At 32.2% G+C, this 22,186-nt stretch overlaps 1 protein-coding gene across 1 annotated transcript; it reads left to right on the top strand.

The window, feature by feature from the left end:
• The first annotated feature begins 324 nt into the window (after nt 1-324).
• Nucleotides 325-4,335, top strand: LOC131636674 (probable chlorophyll(ide) b reductase NYC1, chloroplastic). Its single transcript, XM_058907286.1, has 11 exons — nt 325-356; nt 892-1,234; nt 1,575-1,653; nt 1,900-2,035; nt 2,271-2,345; nt 2,434-2,629; nt 2,810-2,878; nt 3,042-3,181; nt 3,293-3,415; nt 3,539-3,731; nt 3,803-4,335. The coding sequence occupies exons 1-11, from the start codon at nt 325-327 to the stop codon at nt 3,986-3,988; spliced, it is 1,572 nt and encodes a 523-aa protein (XP_058763269.1). The 3' UTR covers nt 3,989-4,335.
• Nucleotides 4,336-22,186: the final 17,851 nt, after the last annotated feature.

The following is a 22,186-nucleotide window of genomic DNA, read 5'->3' as shown; positions in this document are numbered from 1 at the left end:
ATTTAACTTCCTCAAAATTCAATTCAAATGCAAATTCAGAAATCATGCATATGATAAAATACAATCCCTAATCCACAACTACACAATTTCTGGATAATTCAATTCCATTTCAGAGTTCATTAATTACATAAATACACATCTAATCCACAATCACATAGAATTGGAAAATATACATATTGGATCGATATGAACCTGTCAAAGGAGGCTACAACATGGAATCATTGTGCTTTGTACCATAGATGATCTGCTGAAAAAATAACCAGATCTGAATTACACGCAAATTTACTCTGAAAGCTCAACATCAAACATGAACACGGTTAAAAAATGGGTGGGAGTGTCCCATCCTTCACCTTCAGGTTCAGCAGCTTCATCTTTCGTCCATATTTATCGATCTCATTGTCTTCACCAACCTTGAGAATATGATTTCGTTGGCGCCGAAGAGGTCGAAGTCATGTTCATCTGTTCGCAGGTTCGCAGAGAGAGTAAACAAAAATCGAAAGTGGAAGAAGATAGAAGAAGATATGATTTGAAGAATTACGGAGTATGTCCAATTTGGGAGAAGGTTGCAGAAGAAGAACATATGGATGGAATTTAGGGATTTAGGGTTTTGAAGGAAAGTTGGGAGAAGGGTGAAGGATGAAGAAGAAGAACGATAATATGAGTTTAAAAAAAATTGTAATCTAATAAAAGTTAATTTTAATTTTAATTTGTAAGATATTATTAAATGAATGGGGACTTATATGCAATAATCAAAAGTTTTTTTTAAAAATGGGTCCCACAGTAAAGTTATTTTTACCATAGAGCTGATGTGGCTTAAATTAACTTAGAATTAATTAGGGTTGATTAGGGCTTTAATTCTATTGGTCAATTGCAGTGACTTCACCACTGAAGTCAAACGGGCGAATGCACCGTAGAAAGGGATTTGGTAGTAATTCTTCATCTGAACCAGCACAAGCTTAGAAAGGGATTTGGTAGTAATTCTTCATCTGGGGTGTTTGGTTTTGGCCATAATTTTGATGGGTTGTCTTTGAAGAAGTGTAGGGCTTTCAAGAGTGAAGATGGTGGTGACAGAAAGTTTAGAAATTTGAAGAAAAATGAAGTGAAAGTTGAAAGGAAAAATGGGTTTTGGAGTTCTTTCAGGAATGTTTTGTTGGGGAAGTCCATGAGGAGTTATAAGTTGGATGAGGATGAGTATCGTCAAGCTGTTGTTAGGGTTGATGAGGTTCTATCTAAGGTGAGTTTTTTTATGTTTGTTTTGTTCTATTAATCTTGAATCTGTTTGGATAATAGTTTACTTAAGTGCTTATATATAAGTTGTTTCTACAATAGATATTAAAGATTCAATCTTTTGTCATATAATTTATAGTGAAATAAGTTGAAAACAGTTTAGGAAATAAGTTGAAAGTTGAAACCAATAAGTGCTTATCTTGTCTAGATAAGCTCTAGTTAAGCTCTAGATAAGTTCAATTAAGTCAATTCAAATAGCCCTTGTTGTGTTATTTTCTTTTTTATCATCTTGTGTTGTGTTGAATGTTGAATTTTTAACTATGTGTTTATCTGTTTGTGAAAACAAGATTGCTATTCAAATTGGAAGATATATTGTGACCATGATGAGCACTGGTGTCATCCTTGCAATTGGATTTCAGATGTCAGGTTAGTTAACTTTCTTAATTAAAAATGTGTATATGAAGTTTGCAAATCCTAGTTCAACTGGCCGAAGCTGATATTGACCGATTGGACCTTATCATCAGGGTTCGAACCTTGATATTCACTGTTGTGTGTGTGAGTTTCTAGTGGTTATTACCACCTCGTCTGTAGACAAAAAAAAAGTGAAAATGAAAATATTTGCACTTATAGTTATATGGATATGGAATTAATATTTTTGTAAAATTTGTGAAGGTGGAGATAGTCAGATGGATGCACTGATATGGTATAGTTGGCTTGGAGGAGTTATCATTGGGACAATGATAGGTGCTAATTGGGTGTTGGATGATTATTGTCGCGAAGGTCCACGAAATGTTGTCATAACCGGAAGGTACATCAACTCAATGCTATTATTCTAGAAATTCATTTCCATCATTTTTTTGCTATTGAATAAGCCTATGCAGTGCATTCAATATACACAATTATCAACGCGGTGATGAGTTGTGATGGATCCATGCGGAAAATCATTTTACACTGACAGTGCATGCCAATTAAAGTCTAGTTTGATAACATCTAAAATTTTCTTTCATAACAATGTTTGTTGCATCTTTATATTGTTTGTGCAGTACACGGGGATTAGGTAAAGCCTTGGCGCGGGAGTTTCTACTTTCGGGAGATCGTGTAATAGTTACATCTCGAAGGTGGTATTATAAACTTTGAAAACATTTTATAAAGATAAAATCAAATGATGTATTTTGTTGCTTACACTCTTGAATTTTGTGAAGGCAGCCCCGAGTCGGTGCAAGCAACTGTCAAAGAGCTTGAGGAAAACCTAAAGGAAGGCATTGCCAATGCAGTTGGCTCATCTTTGACGAAGCTTTCACAAGCAAAAGTAGTAGGCATTGCTTGTGATGTTTGCGAGACTAATGATGTTCAAAGATTGGCAAACTTTGCACTTAATGAGTTCGGATATATTGACATTTGGGTAAGTATCGCAGTTTGTACTGTTGAGCATCATTAAGATAGCTTTTAGCACCTTATGATGCACGAACACCAACACTGGAGACAACACTAACACATGTTTGATACCGATAAAGGTTTCAAAGTCTGGTCATAAATCATAATCTAATCTTTAGTATTGTTTTTTATTGAACCTACTTAACAGATAAACAATGCTGGAACCAATAAAGGTTTTAGACCCTTGCTTCAATTTAGTGATGAAGATATTAAACAGGTACATTTGTTAATGAATAATTTCTTTTTATTTTGTTAAAATAAAAGCTCGTTAAGTTCAATTGTCTTTCATTAGTCTAAGAATGAGACGTTGTAAAAGTTCTTTTCATGAATAATCATTTTTCCATCTTCATCCTTAACGAGAAAAGTTGCTATTTCTGTAGATTGTGTCAACAAATTTGGTCGGTTCTATCCTTTGTACCCGAGAAGCCATGCGTATTATGAGAAACCAAGCCAAGCCAGGGCACATATTTAATATGGACGGTGCAGGTTCCGGAGGTTCTAGCACACCTCTGACAGCTGTGTGAGTTATTCTCTTGAGAACAGTAGTTTCTTATCTTATGGGAGGATATTAATAATGTCACCGAGCTTTTTTCGACTTTAGGGCTCATGCACTTTTTCATTTGATGTGTAGCTATGGTTCAACAAAGTGTGGTCTAAGGCAATTTCATGGATCACTATTGAAAGAGTGCAAGCGATCGAAAGTAGGTGTCCATACAGCATCTCCAGGCATGGTTCTCACAGAACTTCTTTTAAGGTACTTCTCCATTTGCATACTTGTTTTGTTGTTTTGCATGAATCGCTTTCCGAAGAAAACTTCCTTTTCTGTCTGATTGGGCTCATAGCGAATAGCATTCTTGTGTTTGTGTTTGTCTCACAGTGGTTCGACTGTTCAAAACAAGCAAATGTTTAACATTATATGCGAGCTTCCTGAAACCGTTGCTAGAACGCTAGTTCCGCGGATGCGAGTTGTTAAGGGAACAGGCAAGGCCATCAGTTACTTGACTCCTCCAAGAATCTTACTTGCCTTGGTCACTGCTTGGTTACGGCGTGGCCGCTGGTTTGATGATGAGGTATGTAATGGTTGTTACGCACCATACGTTTTAACTGGATTACTGTTCTAACACATGCATATATATTTCAGGGAAAAGCATTATACGCAGCCGAAGCAGACCGACTTAGAAACTGGGCCGAAAATCGCGCACGGTTCTCCTTCACCGACGCAATGGAAATGTACACAGAAAACACTTGGTTATCAGTCTTCTCACTCTCAGTTGTTTGTGCCTTCATAATTCTTTCTAGCACTGCCAGCAATTTACCAGGAACATAATATCTTGATGATGAAAATTTGAAAGTGCAAAGTGCTTATATTGGAGAGGCATGCAATTCATGCCTCAAATCATCAAAACAAAGTAGAATGAACCTAAACCATAAAACAAGGTGGATCATTTTTTCCAACATGTCCACCTAGACAACTTCAAACAGTTATCTTTTGACAATTTTTTTTTAGTTGTTTTGTAATCTTTTGTGGTATGTGTATTGTGTAAGATTCATGTATAGGCTTCTATGTAATCAAGCATTCCCCATTGTGATGCTTATAGTCATAATACCAAGTTATGTGCTATGTAATGTATAGATTTCATTAAAATTGTAGACTATAATATGATCTCATTTTCATGCTTTGATGTTAGTGTTTATGTTAAGGCATTACATGTGCTATGACATGTGATTGTTTCACATAACAGATCATATGCAGCACGTGCATTTGAAAGGTTGCATTTCCGTTCTAGGACCCTTTATGTCTTCATGTAATTTACTATTATGTTTATACATTTGCGTGATCCGAGTGGCATTTTTCGGAATTCGCTCTTGCAATGACAAAAGTATGTGTCTTGGTGGAACATGATGTTTTGTTAAATCAACAATATAATGTTGTTCATTTGCATTTAGTCGATCTACAAGTGAATGACCTACAAATCTATCTGGTAAGTCATGGCTGGTGTTGACCTAATTTTGATAAATAAAGAAATCCGGTTGATAAATAAATCATCACCGAAAAACATGGATGAATGTTTTTTAGTTAATAGTATAACGAACCGGATAATACAGAGAGAAGTTATCCGGTTAAAAATTGTGAACCGGATTTCTACAAAGCAAGTTATCCTATGTATACAAAAAGTGAACTGTAATTAATTTAGCAAAGTTATCTAACCTTAACATATCAAAATTTTGCAGTAAGTTATCCGGTGTGTGAAAAAAAGTGAGTGCCGGAATTAATTTAGCAAAATTATCCAATTTAGAACCTAAATATATTGAAATTTTGCGGTGTAAGTTATCCTGTATGTGCAAAAAGTGAATCGGAATTAATTTAGCAAAGTTATCTGATTTAGAATCTTAACATATCGAAATTCTACTGTGTAAATTATCCGGTTCACATGAGTGGGATTACACAATTATCAATTTTGGATGTCTCACATAAATGATAAAAAATAAAAATCAAATTAAAAAAAGGGTAAATTTTAAATATTTTTAAAATTATTGTAGTAGGAGGATAAGTGTGTAGGAGAATGAGATAAATTTTCCAAAAATGAAATTGATTCTTCAACAACGTGACTCTATGACTTGACTCTAAAGTACCATTGACGTTTGTTTCCACAATGGATTAGGTAGTAAAATCATTGATCCATACTCATCTTAGGGTTCCATTCTGTCCCCAGAAAAAAGAGACCCTACACAGGGTGTTAGTTTCTTTGAGCTATAATGCTGAAAATTAAAAGAACTCAATGCTAAAAGACCATACCCATAAAGTTATCTTAGTTTCTTTGAACTAGACAAACAATGAATGAATTGGGTCCCAACACCATTCATAATAAAATCAAGAACTCAATCCTATCCTTCTTCTAAAATATCTAATATAAACCTTTTTTAGTTTGAGAAGATTTACTCATATTCCTAGTTCCTACTTTTCCATACCACACAAAGAACATTTTATCATGTAAAAGCATATCTATCATCACGGCGGAGTCAAAAATTTTAAGAAGTTTTGGAAAAAATTTTACACTATAATTTTATTAATTTCGTTCTTGATTTTGTCCAAAAATTTCACACCCTATTTTTACAAATTTTATTCTTAATTTTATCTCTGGTATTGTCTAAAAATCGACTACTAAGTGAGAGAGTATACAACAAAAAGAGAGGTTGAGCTCGGACACGTGTCCGGGATTCATTCAATTTTTTACATGATTTAAACAGCTCAATTTCATTTTTATAATATTCATATAATTCATTAAAAGATTTAAAATGAATATACCAACACATTCCACATATACTACACATTAATATTAATATTTTTATAATAAACTTTGAAAAAAAGGATATTAATTTTCTTTCACCAACGAGAATGGCCTGTAATGCCAGCCTCACCCACATGTTGGTGTGACATGGCATACAAAGTTAAATAAATATATTTTCCATGTTCATCCAACAACATGCACAACAATCAATTTCTCACCTCATTAAAAAATGTATAACAAAAAATTAACAAATATATATATGACAAACATTCTTCGTATATATTGTCTGTAAAATTAGAGTATATATAAAATAATGTTGATCAGCTTTTTAGGTTCATATAATACTCATAGGTTCTAGCTAATATTTTCAAAAGAAGTCAAAAACTTTAATTTTTAATTGCATAAAAAAGTACAAGATTTAATAAAAAAAATTAAAATTTTTAAAGGAAATAGAGTTGAATTGAATTGTAGATTTGGTTCTTCAAAACAAAAGTAAACTGAATTGTAGATTTGGAACAACAATTTTATATAGTGGCCATATGTTGCGCTTGGAATTTGATGACAATACATTATCCTCAAGTTATCTAAGTTGAGAGTCATTTTTCATAACATACATTCATGAGAGGTTACTATAACATTTTCTTCCTGTGAAAACATAAAAAAAATTATGTGAAATCTAAAAAACGTTTGCCATAGTCTTTGTCAATTTGACAATTTGCATGGCATCTCACAAACAATTTATACTCATAAGACACAAAGGTAACTTTAATAAAAAGAAAATATTTAGAGAAAAAAAAAAGATAAATTGAGAAGAATCAGAGAAATCCTGAATTCTAGTATGTGATAAAACGGAGAGAGGTCTCAATTATATATGAATTCTGGTATGTGATGAAGTGGGGAGAGGTCTCAATTATATTGAAAAAAATTTAGCTCAAAAAGAAAATAATCCTTGAGCCAATTAACTCTCCTAATCGACTAGGTCCTTAGTCTAATCAATTAGGCACTTCAATTAACTTATTATTATGGCCCAAAATGAAAAGTTTTGATATAGAGTTGTTACTGATCATTAAAAAAATATTAAAAAAAATGATTATAGACTCGATTAGGCATCATCTAATTGATTAGGCTCAAGATCTAATTGATTAAATAGTTGAAAAAAATTGTCTTAATAAAGCAAACACTCCCTTTATAAACTGGCTAGGGTTTGAAAATATTATTAGGAAATTTTGTTAAGTAAAGGGAGGCGTTAAAAGTATTTTAGGTGTGCGTGTGTGGGTTGCCTTAATATCTTAGGAGTTAATCTCCTACTTTCACACAACTCTGGTCACTGAGACGGACACGACCAGACGAACTTTCACACTTATTCTCTTTTATAATTATAAAGTTTTCTAGTTTCTTTGTCAGATATGTCAATCATATAAGCACTTCACTGGAACCTTAAATCTTCTACGTGATGAGACTTGAGAAATCTTCAAGTTAATCACCATCATCCAAGAGTTTGAAAAATAATACCGCCGACTTCAGCAAGCATAAGAGTTGTCGTCACAAAAACACTAAGAAGGTCATCAATGTCAAGATCATCAACTTCATATTTGCAAGCACATATATTCATAATATTTTGTATACTTGTGTGATACTTGTCAAATTATTTGGATTCCAATCTTTCAAAGCTCCTATTATGAATATTGGCGTGATGTTGTACCTTATCATATCATTCATAAGATATTTTTAATTAGCATTTAAACGGTCAAGGCTGACAATACCATCTAATTCTATAATAGATCTTTGTTGTGAATACCACATCGAACCTAAACACCCTAGCCGCTACCACTAGGCATTTATCTTAACTTAATCGATCGAGGATATCAAGACTGTATGAGATCTTTACTCGATATTGATTAAGAATACCACGTCGAACTTGAACACACCAACTGCCACCACTAGGCATAGATCTCAACTACAATGGTCGAGGATATGAAGACTGTCGAATGTCTTTTTTACATGTGACAATTGAATTTGTATTATTTTTATGATTTTCGTCTTTCTCACAATCGAGCACTAACATGTAACTCTTGTCCTTTCTTCTGTTGAATATATCATAATAAGTAGTGACTATAGTAATATCATTATGTCATTTAATACTTTGTGACCATGATAATACTTTTTTTAGATAAAAAATTTATATAAAAAAAACATAAACACAATTAAAGCTAACATATAAATTTGTAAAACTCAATCGATCAACTTATAAATCTTAGTTAAACTACCTCTGTAGCTGGTGAGCACTATATAAATTCTCCACGAGCTTCGCACATTTCTTTGCATCTATTTTTTTTTAACGACAAAAAAAAACAATATTTTAACACTGTCATTAGGCGTGAAAATAGACGAACGCTAGGCTAGGTTTTAGAAGGTCTGAATCTAACCTACGATAAATTTAGAAGGCCTGAGTCTGGCCTATGACCTATTATAGACTCTTTTTTTGGCCTGGTTTGACCTCTTTAAAAGTCTTGCTTGGCTTAAAAGTCTATTTTCAAGTTTGTTTCTCATTAAGGTTTTATTAATTCATATTACTTAAAAAGTCTTATGGGTCAACCTATATATGCTCAGGGCCGGCCCTTTCCCAGCGCAACAAGCTCCACAGCGCTGGGCCTCAAAATATGAGGGGCCCATTTTTTTTAATTCTTAAATAAATATTATAATAAAAACATAATTTTCAATTTCCAAAATCAGAATAGGCTTTGTGTGTTCCTTCTTTTTTCTCCAAACGTGAAACGTCAATGTGGTCTTTCTCTCCAAACCGTCACGCTCTATTTCTTTTTCAAAATTCAAACATCTCCTTCAAAGTTCTAACAAGTGAAACGACTCTTGCTTTTTGCTCCAAACGGTGCCTTGTTTCTTCGTCTGTATATTATTCATAATTTCCTAAACCTAAATGAAAACAACGACGAAACAAAACGAGACACCACGTAACAACGACGATGTGACTGTGCAATTGGTAAGTTTCTTCAAACTAATGCTTTTTTTATACGTTGTTTGTTCTTTAATTTGTGTTTTGTTTTGGTCTTTTGAAATTTGAATAAACTAGGGTTTATGAATTTGTACTTTGAAATTGGAATAAAGGGTTAATTTGTGTTTTTGTGTTTTGGTCTTATGAATTTGAAATTAGAATAAAGGGTTTATGAAATTAGAATAAAAGGTTTACGAGATGACTTTGAAATTAGAATAAAGGTTTTATGAGTTTGTGTTTTGTTTGTTCTTTTATAGGTTATATGTTGTTTGTTTTGGTTTCATTGTGTGTTTGGTTTATGACTTATGAAACTGAAACAACTGGTTTTGAAATTGCAACAGTAACAGATCATTAGAGCAAGTGAGTTAAGAGTATTAATGTGTGTTTGGTGGTTTGTGAATTATAATTTAGTAATGGATTTTATAATTTTGCTTTTTTCTTGGTTTTTAATTTTAATGTCATGTGTGTTTGGTGGTTTATGAAATGGATTTTTAGACTTTTGTATTTACTGTGCCAATATTTTTAAATTGTATATTGCGTGTTTGTTATAGTTTATAAATGGTTTTTAGAATTTACAAGTGAGTTATAGTTTAGGCCTAAAGTTAGAACAGGGCCACTAAATAGATTGGGCCGGCCCTATATATGCTTATATAGGGCGACCCATTTAGCCTTTTTCTAATATTTATGTATATATAATGCGAATGGATAACTTATATGAGAATGTGAGAATGAATCTGGCATCATGTGGTTTCAGCCCCCTCCCGATCGTAGTTGTTGGAGATCGAACCGCGGTCCTTCGTATCAAGTTCAGCGCCAATCACCACTGAATTATCCCTGTATTACTTACTTACTATTGTTATGCGTTAACAATTTCATTAAGAATACATGCGTAATTGTGTTATTTCTCATACATGAAATCAAGAAAATTAAATACACTTAACTATCTTTCTTTTTAAGCATGAAAGTTGTATTTTTTTCCTTATAAATAAGGTAGAGTAGTATTTTTTATTTAAAAAATTATACTATTTTTAAAAAATATATTATTAAAGGAATAAAACTGGCCTATTAAATCAACATAAAATGTATGAGGTAAAAATCTCTTAAAACTTTGGCAGGCTTACTTGTTTAAATGAGTTTTAATTTTGTTTTAAAAAGTATTTTGTAAATCAATTTTAAAAATTTAAAGAAAATAAATAAAATGAATGTTTGATAATCTTAGAAAATGTTTTAAAGTTGTAAAATATTGCAGATTTATCATTAATAAAACATATATAATTTTAATTTTTTTTCTTTCCAATTTCTACAATTTAAAATTAAAAAATAAAATCTCTAAATCTTTTTAAAAAAAATTAATTTTATAACTCTCAAATAGAAAATATTTTTTAAAAATTAAATTATCGAATAAATTTTTAAATTTTCAAACTATTTAGTCCGCTTTGACAAAGCTTGTTTTGAATTTGGGCTATGGCCCATGAGTAGAACTTTGTACGGGAGTATATTATGTTGTTACATTTTGTTGAAGAATTGGTATGTAACAAGGCTTATAAGAAGCTTTATAGGAGCATTTTTTTATAATTTGATAATTGTAACAAAAGTTAATTACATGTGGATCGAATAAAACAATATAACAGATATATTATTTATATTTTGAGAATTAGAGATTATGGTACAATATGAATGTTGATAAGAACACGGGCCAGGGCGGAGCAGGTTTAAGTAGACTCAGACTCGTCCCACCTCTCAGACACGAGTCCACCTCCGCCTCCAAATTCGGTCGGAGTTAATAATTGTTCTTTCATCCTCGCCCCCAACAAGAAACGAGTTTTCTCGCAACCGCCCCGCCCCCGCCTGTATAAATTGTATTTCTTTTAAATGTATAAATTTTTTGATAACAATAAAAATTAATAATTAAATTAAATAATTAATTATTTTTAAAATAATTATAATATTTGATATTTTTATTTAAATTTTATTTTTTAAAAAATAAATAATAATTTTAATAAATATGATATTGTAAGATTAAAAAGTGTAAATGGGTAGTAAAATTAATAAAAATAAATTAAATTTAGTTAGCGGGTACGGGGCGGGGATGGGTGCGGAGAGAGGGTACTAGCATCCCCCGACCCTGCCCCCGTTAATAAAAACCGAATTTGTCTCGCCTCGCACCGTTTAAATTAGGATTTCTCTGTTAATTTCGGGGCAGGGGTGGCCAGGGCTTAGCGGGAGCGAGTTTATTTGTCATGCCTATATAAGATATATGTAATAAATAAAAAATCAACATAAAATTTCCAAATTGATAAACATCCATAATAATAGCATTTATAACATAGACAATTTTTAAAATATAATTTTTAGTTCGATATGGTAAAATCGAAAACCCTAACTATTTGGTCGATTTGACACGGGTCGAATAGTCCATTTTTACCTCAAACCAAACTATACTCCTAAATTAGGAAGAAGCTAAGATATTTAAACTAGATTACAAAAGTAATAGACATTGAGCACCAAAAGAATATTGAGAGAAAGTTGGTGAGAGGAGGATATAATATATTTGGTCCACCATATAGTCAAAATGAAACGAATGTTACGGCACAAATTATGAGAAAAAGTGGGAAACAAATGTAATATAATTGAGAGTTTGATACCCACCATGTGGTGTGTGTGGCTATCAAAGGATAAAGTAAGAGAATGGTATGCATGTGACATTTCTGACTTTTCATACACCCACCTTATATTGTTGTTGGGTTTCAATTTAGACAACACGCACAAAAATGACATAAGAAAAGTACTAGTACAATAGAATATTGGCAATTTCTTTTCCTATGGAATGGGTCACGCCTTTTAAGCCTACAAATATTTTTAGGGGTATATCTCCAAACATATCATAAGTTATTTTGTTAAAATTTAATTTGAAAATTCATCTTCGAATATTTTAAAGATGAATTTAAGGATGCATCTCGGAAAACTTTCATTTCGAATATGCATTTTTGAAAAACTTCCGTGCATGCAACTTAGACAAAAACATTATTCAAATTTGTATTTTTTTTAAATTTGAAATTATTTTAATTCGACTAATAATGTCATTATCCATAATCTGATTCAAAAATTAACATCTCAAAATAAGGCAATGCATTAACTAAAAAACCATTGCAAAATATTATAAACATAGTTCTCAAAATATGAAAAGTACTAATAAAACATCAAAAAATGAACAACCTATTGCGTAGGCCTAATCCTAAATCTCTGATTCCTCCTCTTCCGCCAGTAATCCAAGGCATTTCGTGCCTCAGTAAGAATGGAACGTGATAGGGCAATCGTATCATTGTCACCTCTCTCAAATAGCCCAGACTCTATGCCCTCTCTTCACATGATATTGTGACACATCGGCAACATATCTATGGCATGGCTATCCCTGACGCGTTTTTATGTACATTGAACGCGTTCGAAGATGTATCTCCGAAAACTTTTCTTAATTTAAAAATAATGATTAATTCGGATATGCATCTACAAACAAACCCTAAAACACATCGAATATGCACAGAGTTGACCCTGGGCCAGGAAAAACAGGCCCACAATCCAAGGCCTCAAGAAAATGGAGACCTCAATTTAAGAGATGTATATTAAAAATTATAGTACTGAAGTAATAAACTATATATTTATCATTGAAATTAATAATCAGTTTGGTGTTTGTGATCCTTTGCTTTGATTGCTTATGGTCACCAGTTCAAACCCTATTCCTACCGTATTTTTAATTTTTATTATATATTACAATTCAATATTTCATTACATTTCAGTAAATAAAAATGGAGGATATTTCATTACATTTCAATAAATAAAAATGGAGGTAACCTAATAACATAGGTTCTCAAATTTTAATTATAACTTTTCTTATACAATCAATTAGAATTGAGATTTTTAATCAAATTTTATTTTCAATTATTTATTATAACCCTTATAATTTTATTTTAATTTATTTTAGTATAAATTTTAGAAATTATTTATATGTTATAATTAAATATTTAAAAGTTTATGACACACTTATCTTATTTATTATTAAATTTTTATGATGAAATCAAATTCACTATTATTTATTTATGCTTTGATTTATTATTTTTATGATCATAAAAATAAATTTCTTACTAGTCAGGTAAACTTATTTATTAGGATCAAGACGTTGTTTATGCTTACTCCTATATTTCTTAGTCATATGACTTGGTTTTTCGCAACTGAAGTAAGAGAAAACACTATTTTCATTTCTTTAAGATAATGTTTGTTGCCTAGAAATTAGAGCAACTAAGGTCCTTAAAATATTTTTATTCTTAATTCAATTAATGATATTGTGATTTTGAATTCTTTAATGATTTGCCGATGATCTTCTTATCCGTATTGAAATTCCTTTTCATATTTTTGATCTTGTCTTCGAGATTCTTTTTCATTTCAAAGTCGAGTAAAAAGTCAATTTTTATTAGGAGTTCATTTTTTTTTTGCCCTGGACCTCTAAAAAGTCGGGACCCGGCCCTAAATATGCATATCCGAATTAAAATTTAGCATATTGAGTAGAGCTCAACAATTTACGCTTATTTTATTTGATAATGATGTGTCCGAAGTTACATCTCCGAATTCAAGAAGAACTTTTAACTTTTTAGTCAGTAATTCGAAATAACATATAAACATAAAAAAAATTAATATTTGTCCATACATGTTTTCAATTTATTTATTTATTTTGACAACATCCAATTTATCAATTTGTTCATTTTTGTTCTGCATTTTGATCCATTATAAACTATTGCCAAAATGAAATACTAGTATCTATATAAGATATAAAGGCCAGAGACTATATCCATTTAATAACGAACTTATGATAAAAAGAAGCTGATGTATTCGAAAACTATATCCATTTTAATTTTTATTTATTATGAATGGGTTATGGGATATCATAGGTAGATAATTTAATCTTTGGAATTGAAAAAATTATAGTTGACGACATACTAATTTCTTTAACTCTCTTGCAATGTTTTTTTTTTTTTAATACTGCTCATATATTGAAAAAGAAGAACAGAATTCAATCAAAACACAAAAAGAGGGGAGCTAAGTTAACCCCATCAAAAGCCATCAAACCTAAAAAAAAGGTATACCTAATTTATTTTTTACAAAATCACGATGGAGTTAAAAAAGACGGAGGAATCTGTGTTGAGTGCTAAATTAGCCAAAAAAATCAGCACAAGAGTTACCCTCCCTATGAATGTGAATAATAACGTTAGTAGTAATTGTCTGGTTGAAACTTTTATTCCACCTATGAATAAGCTGCAAAGGAACCAAAATCGGATTGGAGAAAGCGTTCACTACCCTAATGCAATCGTTTTCAATCCATAACTTCCTCTAACCATGAGAAATCGCTATTTCGATAGCTTTGATAACCGCAAAAAATTCTGCAAACACCGACGACTTAGCAGTATTATTCTCAGCAAATGCAAGGATGAAATGACCCGAGTGGTTCTGAAAAATCTCACCACACCCAGCAGCCTTAGAAATCGGGTTGAACGAACCGTCACAATTTCATTTAAGCCAGCCCAAAACAGGAGGACTCCATAAAATCTCCCTGATGTTCGGGGCGCGAGGAGGACGGATATTGACGTTAAAAGCCTTGATGATGGTGAAATCTGCAATGGAGATGGCAGAGGAGTTGGTGGAGGTATTCCCAAACTGTTTCATCTTTGACGGATATTTAATATTTTTAGTATTGAATTAAACTTCAAAACTTCTATTTATTTTTAGTATTGAAAATATAACCGGTTTTCTTTTTTTTATCCGCTCTATTTATTCAAAAGATTAATTTGTATATTTAATTAAGTAGTAAATAAAATGAATTTCAAAACATTGATTCAATTAGAGTGTTCACAACCTTTCATAAATAACTAAAACTTTTACAGAGATTCAACTTAATTTGAATCTAACTTTTTTATAAAAATTAAAATCATTAATATATTACTCTTTTATTCTTTTTTATAGGTGATTTTGACATTTTCACAAATACAATACAGTATTAAAAGTGAGAACCTTAATATTTAAGCCAAATTAATTACTTAACGCGTAGACCATTTCTTATAGTTAAATGATTAGCTAGATCTGGCATTATTAATGCTGTTATAGAAGCAGAATGACAATGAAAAGATTTTCTTAGTCAAACATTAATTATGAAATCTCAAAATTCATAAGCCTGCATAAATTTTGATTTGAATATGTTTTTATTCCATTCTGTAACAACTCATTCATTCATTGATGGTATCTGTCTTTTCTTAAATGTCTTTTTTATATAGTATGATAAATTTTTGTGAGATAAATGTTGTGCCTCTTCATTCTAGAAGCCTATTTTTCTTGCAACTTGCATCATACAATCTGATAGGAAGTTAATCCTACCAAGGTTCTAAACTAGGGTTTAAACTAAGAAAGGGGAAGAACAATAAAAATGACTTAAAATAAAAGATAAAAGATAACTTTGATTTTTCATTGATCCCTAGAATGTGTCAAAGACACTACATATATAGTACTCCTAATGGACAGTGAAATAAAAGCCCAAACATTAAGAGAGCCCAATTCAACAACACTTAAAATAAAGACTAACTAATATTAAATACTAAATTTATTTAATATCTAATTTATCTAATTAATAATAATTCTCCACTCTAACATTGCCGACGGGTTCACTTGAACCTTGTCCTCAAGGTTCTAAAATTACTCCCAAAACAAATAACATAGTAGACTTTGTTTCTTGAGATATGTATTCCACCTTGTGAAGTACATCACATTATTGATTTGTGGTGGGAGAAAACCAGTATATCATTATCCACCTTTTGATAAAGTATACTTCTAATTAAAGTAACATGACCATGAGCATTATGTAAACAATGACCAAATGTATTACTCTTGCTACACAAACACAAAATATGTGTAATTCTCCTTGCAGCCAGTGCCCCACCAATGAAGATACATTTTGTAACAGCACATGGTGTCTCAGTACTTGCAGCATCCAATATCACTGCAGTTCTGTCAAAAATATGTTCAAGTTGGACCTTCAGTTCATATTCATCAAACACCCTCCCATAAATCTTAGTTCCTTTGATATGCTCCAAAATATAACCATTGTAAGGTAAAATTCCAGTTTCAAGAAGACTAAACTCAGCAACAGATTGCCACGGTGTGAGGAAATACGGAGGAAAAACAACTTTCGATTCAACCCATTTGCAAGCTTCTTTAACTAACATCTTATCCCAACCAACTTTCTCAACAAACTCATCACTTGCTCTACTATAAAATCCACCATTTATAGCCGATGATCCACCGAGAACTCTTCCTCGTACATTGCCAACACCGTCTTGCGAGGTGAATCGTTGTGCTACGGTCATATGGTGGTTGTCATTTTGAATCAATGGAAAACCATAGTATCTTCTATCAATCACCAAGGGATTTCCATATGGTGAACCACCTCTTTCTATGAGTAGCACAGAGAAGTTATGTGATGATGTAGCAGCTAATGGACAACCACGTGTTCCTCCTCCAACTATAATGTAGTCATATGATTTACCTGCTACTTCTTCAACATCTGATGTCATGCGCCATTGTCTTTTACCTTGTTGTGAGCATAAACATTTTAAGATCGAAGAGATCGTCAGAGGCTTCATATTGCTAAAGAAAATGTTTCGATTCATCTTCAAAGCCATTTGATTCCACTGTAAAATATAAATACCATAACACCACATTCTCCACGATTCCCGTGGCCAACAAAAAGCTTTGTCAGGTGGCCATTCCATCACCGAAAAGGAAGCCGACACCGACATACGTGACGAAACTGCAGAGTTGTTGTCGTGACGATACCACATATGCAAGCAAAACCAGTTTGACAACCACGATTCATTTGCCATGACGCAACACTGCCGGTCCGGTGGCTCTGGTGGTGGTGGAGGATTTTCATTGACATCAATATTCTCAGGTGGTAAAACAATTGAAATATATATAAAAGGCTTATATGATTTAGGTAGTGTCGCTGTATAAACAATTTCTATAGCTAGTTTCATTGCAGACCACTCAACCAGTCTATCATTTATGAAAAGCACCATAGTGATTTTCTTGGCGGCATAGTTAGCATTAGACACATAACCATTCAGCTCAAAAACTGAAGAAGACGGATCATCGTCTGAAGCTTTAACTTCAACCAGATTGCGAGCAGCTGAGACCCCATAAACTGTTCTGATGGAATCGAGCCTTGAAGATGTGGCCATGGTGTGAACATCTGCTTTAACAGCTCCGTGCTTTCTGCAAGAGAAACTGACATTAGTGTGATGAATCGCAAACCGACTGACAACGTCTACTATCTTTGAGTAATCATCCGAAGAATTTTGTAGTGTCTTCTTCCTTGAAGCCATGTTATAAAATAGATTCTCAACCGTGGTAGGAGCTGGTGGAGGCATGACGCTATTGGCATAGTCAAGATTGAAATCCGGTGATTTCGGAGGGACCAAAAAATCGACATCCACATGAAACTTGTCGTCGTTGAAGGGACCTGGATAGTAGGTCATGGCGATGATGCGCAACACCTCTGCGGCCAAGACTCTGGCAGTGTCTCGTTCCGGTGTTTCATCAAACAGATGGTGAGTTGGTTCAAACATCTGTTTGATAATTTCAGCTCCACCCATGAAATCATCCTGCACGTCCTTCAAACAGATCTCAAGATGAAGCTCTCTGGCAGCAGCAACAATGTGTTCTCCGGACTCCTCAATCGTACAGACAACCATAGGATCAGACTTAGCAAGATGTTTGAGACCTTCCACAAGCTTAGGAAGATCGGAAGCAACCTTACACTGAACAGGAACACGCACAAAAGGGGAGACAGAAAACTTCATAGCATGAATAGGATGTGCATCAATCACAGGCCACTCCCCTTCAGAATTCTCTTGCACATTCTTCGACTTTGTTAATTCATCGATTGCTTCAGCTTTAACCGATTCATGCGTCTCATGTACCACAACAGTACTCTCCACATCATTAAGTGATAAAAACCCGTTCGAAGTTCCGAGAAGAAACGCTACTTTCTCTGTGAGATAATCAAAAGACGAAACACTATCATCATCATCAGTAGTGCGATTGAAAATACCTTTGCTACCCAAATTTTGGTTGGAGAAGGAAGGGTTCCAATCGGATAAGAATCCACCTTTAACGAAAAGGGATTCTCTATCGACAGAAACTCTGTTTCGGAATTTAGGGATTCCATGGATGTTTCCGCTGTTGTTGGATCTTCCACCGCCCATGCTCTTGCTTCGGTTGAACAATCGCGGTTGTGGTTTGTGATTAGAAACTGATTTATTGTCTTTCAATGGCGGTTTTGGAGTTTGTTTGGTTGATTTCTTGAAACTTGGGTGAGAGACATGGAAATGTTTTGCAAAATCTCTTCTAATGCGAGTATGATAGGTAGTGTCTGAACAGTGAAAGTGATACGTAGCTTCTGGGTAGCAACTACCCATATGGGTGCAAGTGTTGTAGTGGTGCTGCTGAAGATGTGAATGATGATGCGGTGAATATCCGTGATTCAAATACAATTTTGGGGATGATGAACCATGAGTGTAATAAGGTGTAAAAAGCTCCCATGGAAAAGATGGAAAGGATGGTGTGGTAGGAGTGGTGTCTATGGTGGAGTAGTATGGAAATGAAGGTGTGTGATAAGGATAATCCATAGGAGAATTTGAGTACATGGATGAAAGCACCAATTGATAGGAAGTTAATCCTACCAAGGTTCTAAACTAGGGTTTAAACTAAGAAAGGGGAAGAACAATAAAAATGACTTAAAATAAAAGATAAAAGATAACTTTGATTTTTCATTGATCCCTAGAATGTGTCAAAGACACTACATATATAGTACTCCTAATGGACAGTGAAATAAAAGCCCAAACATTAAGAGAGCCCAATTCAACAACACTTAAAATAAAGACTAACTAATATTAAATACTAAATTTATTTAATATCTAATTTATCTAATTAATAATAATTCTCCACTCTAACACAATCATTGTCAAAGAAACCATTACGGTTAACTTAATTTGTATCCTTAATTAATCTATTCATTTGTCGTTTTAGAAAATCTTCATCTGAGTGTCAAACTGGCACTTATAACTTGTAAAGGAAAAATATTTCCTAACACAACTGTCATTTTATCTTTTCAAGTATCATAAATTGTTTTGTCTTACCATACTAAATAAATTTTGACAAAAAATTATTTGGTTAGAATTTAAACCAATTTTTTTATAGAAAAAATCAACTTTAATTAAACTTTATTAACTACTTCTTCAGTCCTAAATTATATGAAAAAGAAATTTTCCCCACTAATGCAAGAGATATCTCTCACATATAAAGTGAGTTTTAAAGGGATAAATATATTATATATATTATATATATCTTATAAATATATTTTATAAGTGTGTAATTTACTTAAAATCACACGTTCTTAGAACTTATGTTTTATTTTATCATTGAGTAATCCCAAAAATTCTAATTTGTACTCATAATTAGAGTTTGGAGACTAAGGTGAGCTGGATTATATACTAAGGATGCTCTTATCGCATGTATTTAAAAAAGGTGGATTCTTATTTATCCAATTTAAAAAGTTGGGTAAAGTTACATTCAATGTAAAATATCTTGAAAACAACAAACAATTGTACTATTTTATAATTGGTTAAAGGTACACTACCAAACTTTTTGTGATGGGTAGAGAAGTTGTCCCCTTTAAAAAAAAATAATTTGAAGTTTTGAAGATTTAAGAAGGTAGAGTAGTTCTCTTTGATGGCAATATGACTTGTAAGGTTTGTAATGTAGGTATGATAAGACTTCAAAAGTTAAAATATTTGATGTTGTGAGTTCCTTCTACACGTATGTTCAATAGCTCAATCAAGATTTGTTATCCATAAGCATGTTTTATGAACTAAACTATTACACTAGAGTTAAACAACGGGTATTGAAGATTTCACATGAGAAATAGAAACTTTTCGTATGTATGTTTAATAAGGGTACATGGGAAATCCAACTTCCCAAAAATTCAATGGTACTAAAACCCCCCATTAACAACTTACAACAATGAGAAATAATATACCCTAATAACATACATAAAAATATAGATGAAGAAGAGAAAATAACCAAGAGAACTTAGGGTCTATTTGGTTCAAATGAGGGGGAGGGGAGGGGAGGGATTTTAATGGAGGGGAGGGAAGGGGAGGGGAGGTGAGGGAATTTTTTTAATTAGATAGGTGTTTGGTTCAAACGAGGGGAGGGGATGGGAAGGGAGAGATTTTAATTAAAAGTATGTTTGGTTCAGGAGGGGAGGGGAGGAGTTTTATTAATAATTTACATATTTATTCTTATTATCTTATATAAGTAATACAGTATGATATTCAAATGTGAAAAATTTATACATACTTTTTTGTTAGTAAAATTTCTAATATTGAGTGGCTAAAAAGTTATAATTTACTACATAATGTTAAAAAATTGAGTTCACTTAATTCGAATAAAATGTTCAAAAACAAATTAATCTATATGTTGATAACAACTTTTAAATCGTAATGAATTATTTAACACATCAAATACATAAAATAATTTATTATTAAATATAAATGGTTTAAATGTTTTAATAAAATAAATAAATAAATTAAAATGAAAGATTTAAAATTTGATATAAAAAAAATATGATATGATACATAACAAAATAAGAAAAAAATGCAAATAAACATAAAAGAGTTATAAAAAAAAATCAAAAAGGTACAATGTATGATTTATATTAAGGACTAAAATTTTAAAATAATTTGAAGGTGGAGAATAATTATAATAAGTTGATAGAAGCAATCGAGAAAAATCAAACAAAAGAGAGCAGTAATACAAAAGAAAATGAATAATTTTGAAATATTAAAATAAAACTAAGGATATTATAGTAATTATAATAAGTTTTTAAATATCAATATTCAGATTCCCTCCTCTCCCCTCCAAATCCCCCCGATTTGGGGGACGCAAAAAGTGTGTTTTAGAGAGGTTTTGCTCCCCTCCCCTTCCCTCATAAAATTTGAACCAAACACATTTAGTTAGAAATATTCCCTCCCCTCCCCTCCCCTCCATCTATCCCGAACCAAACACACCCTTAAAGAAAATTCAAAAGATATTTGACCCCTTTTTTTCTTTACAATACTAGGCGATATAAGACTTTGTCATCACGTATATTTTCAACCAACACCAATAATTTCCATTTTAATTGAAAATGATACATTTGTTTTCGTTGTCTACATAGACAATTATATTTTTAAAAAAAAACTATCATACTCTTCTTGAAACTACACCACTCAGAGTATTTTTACATTGTCTTTATTGAGGATTGTAGTTCAATAACACTATCATACTTTATGGGAATATTATACTTCACTTGAAGCTATACCACTCAAATAAATTTAATTATCTAAAACCAAATTAAAAGTTTATGACATAACTTCCATGTTGGAGAAAGCTCTTCAGCCAACATAATCTCACATTACTTCTTACATAATTGTCAATCAATTCTCATGGGCTAATCCTCTAGCATAAGTTCACCATTTTCCATGACACCAGAAATTCCATGAAAGCACAACTATCCGTTTCTAAAATATCATCTTCTACTATAGCAAGGTAGGCATTGCTAACGTTTGACTTCGAGTCCTTTATAACTTTGCTCTATCACGACACTTAAATTTTAAAAGTCTAGAATTTTCACATTGCCAACATCTCATAGTCATTTCTTTGTTTTTTTTTTTACATATGACCCACCTTCAACTACCAACACTGAGTTAGATGAAGTTTTATCTTCAATCTTTACTCATCTTTCTTCAAAAATGGTTTTAGTGACAACTTATTCAAAGCTTAAAATTTTCTTCCAATATATTTAAGTATGTTTAGTATGTTCATAGGAAGATAAAAGACACCATATGAGTCTCAACACTTTATCTTCATCGTCAATTTTGACTCCAATAATTTTTAATTTCGAGACAATATTTTTAAAGGTACTTAGATGATAAAATAAATTCACATTTTCATTCATAATGAGTTATGAAACGACTCACTCAACAAAAAAGAATTTTAGATACCATGTTCCAAATATAACTCTTTAAGTTTCTCCTAAAGTTTATTGGCCAACAATGTATCAAGAGCACTTGTAAGAATATTCTTA

The sequence above is a fragment of the Vicia villosa genome, unplaced genomic scaffold, assembly GCF_029867415.1.
Source record: "Vicia villosa cultivar HV-30 ecotype Madison, WI unplaced genomic scaffold, Vvil1.0 ctg.001801F_1_1, whole genome shotgun sequence".
Taxonomy (NCBI): Eukaryota; Viridiplantae; Streptophyta; class Magnoliopsida; order Fabales; family Fabaceae; genus Vicia; species Vicia villosa.
This window is presented reverse-complemented; position numbering and strand designations above follow the sequence as displayed.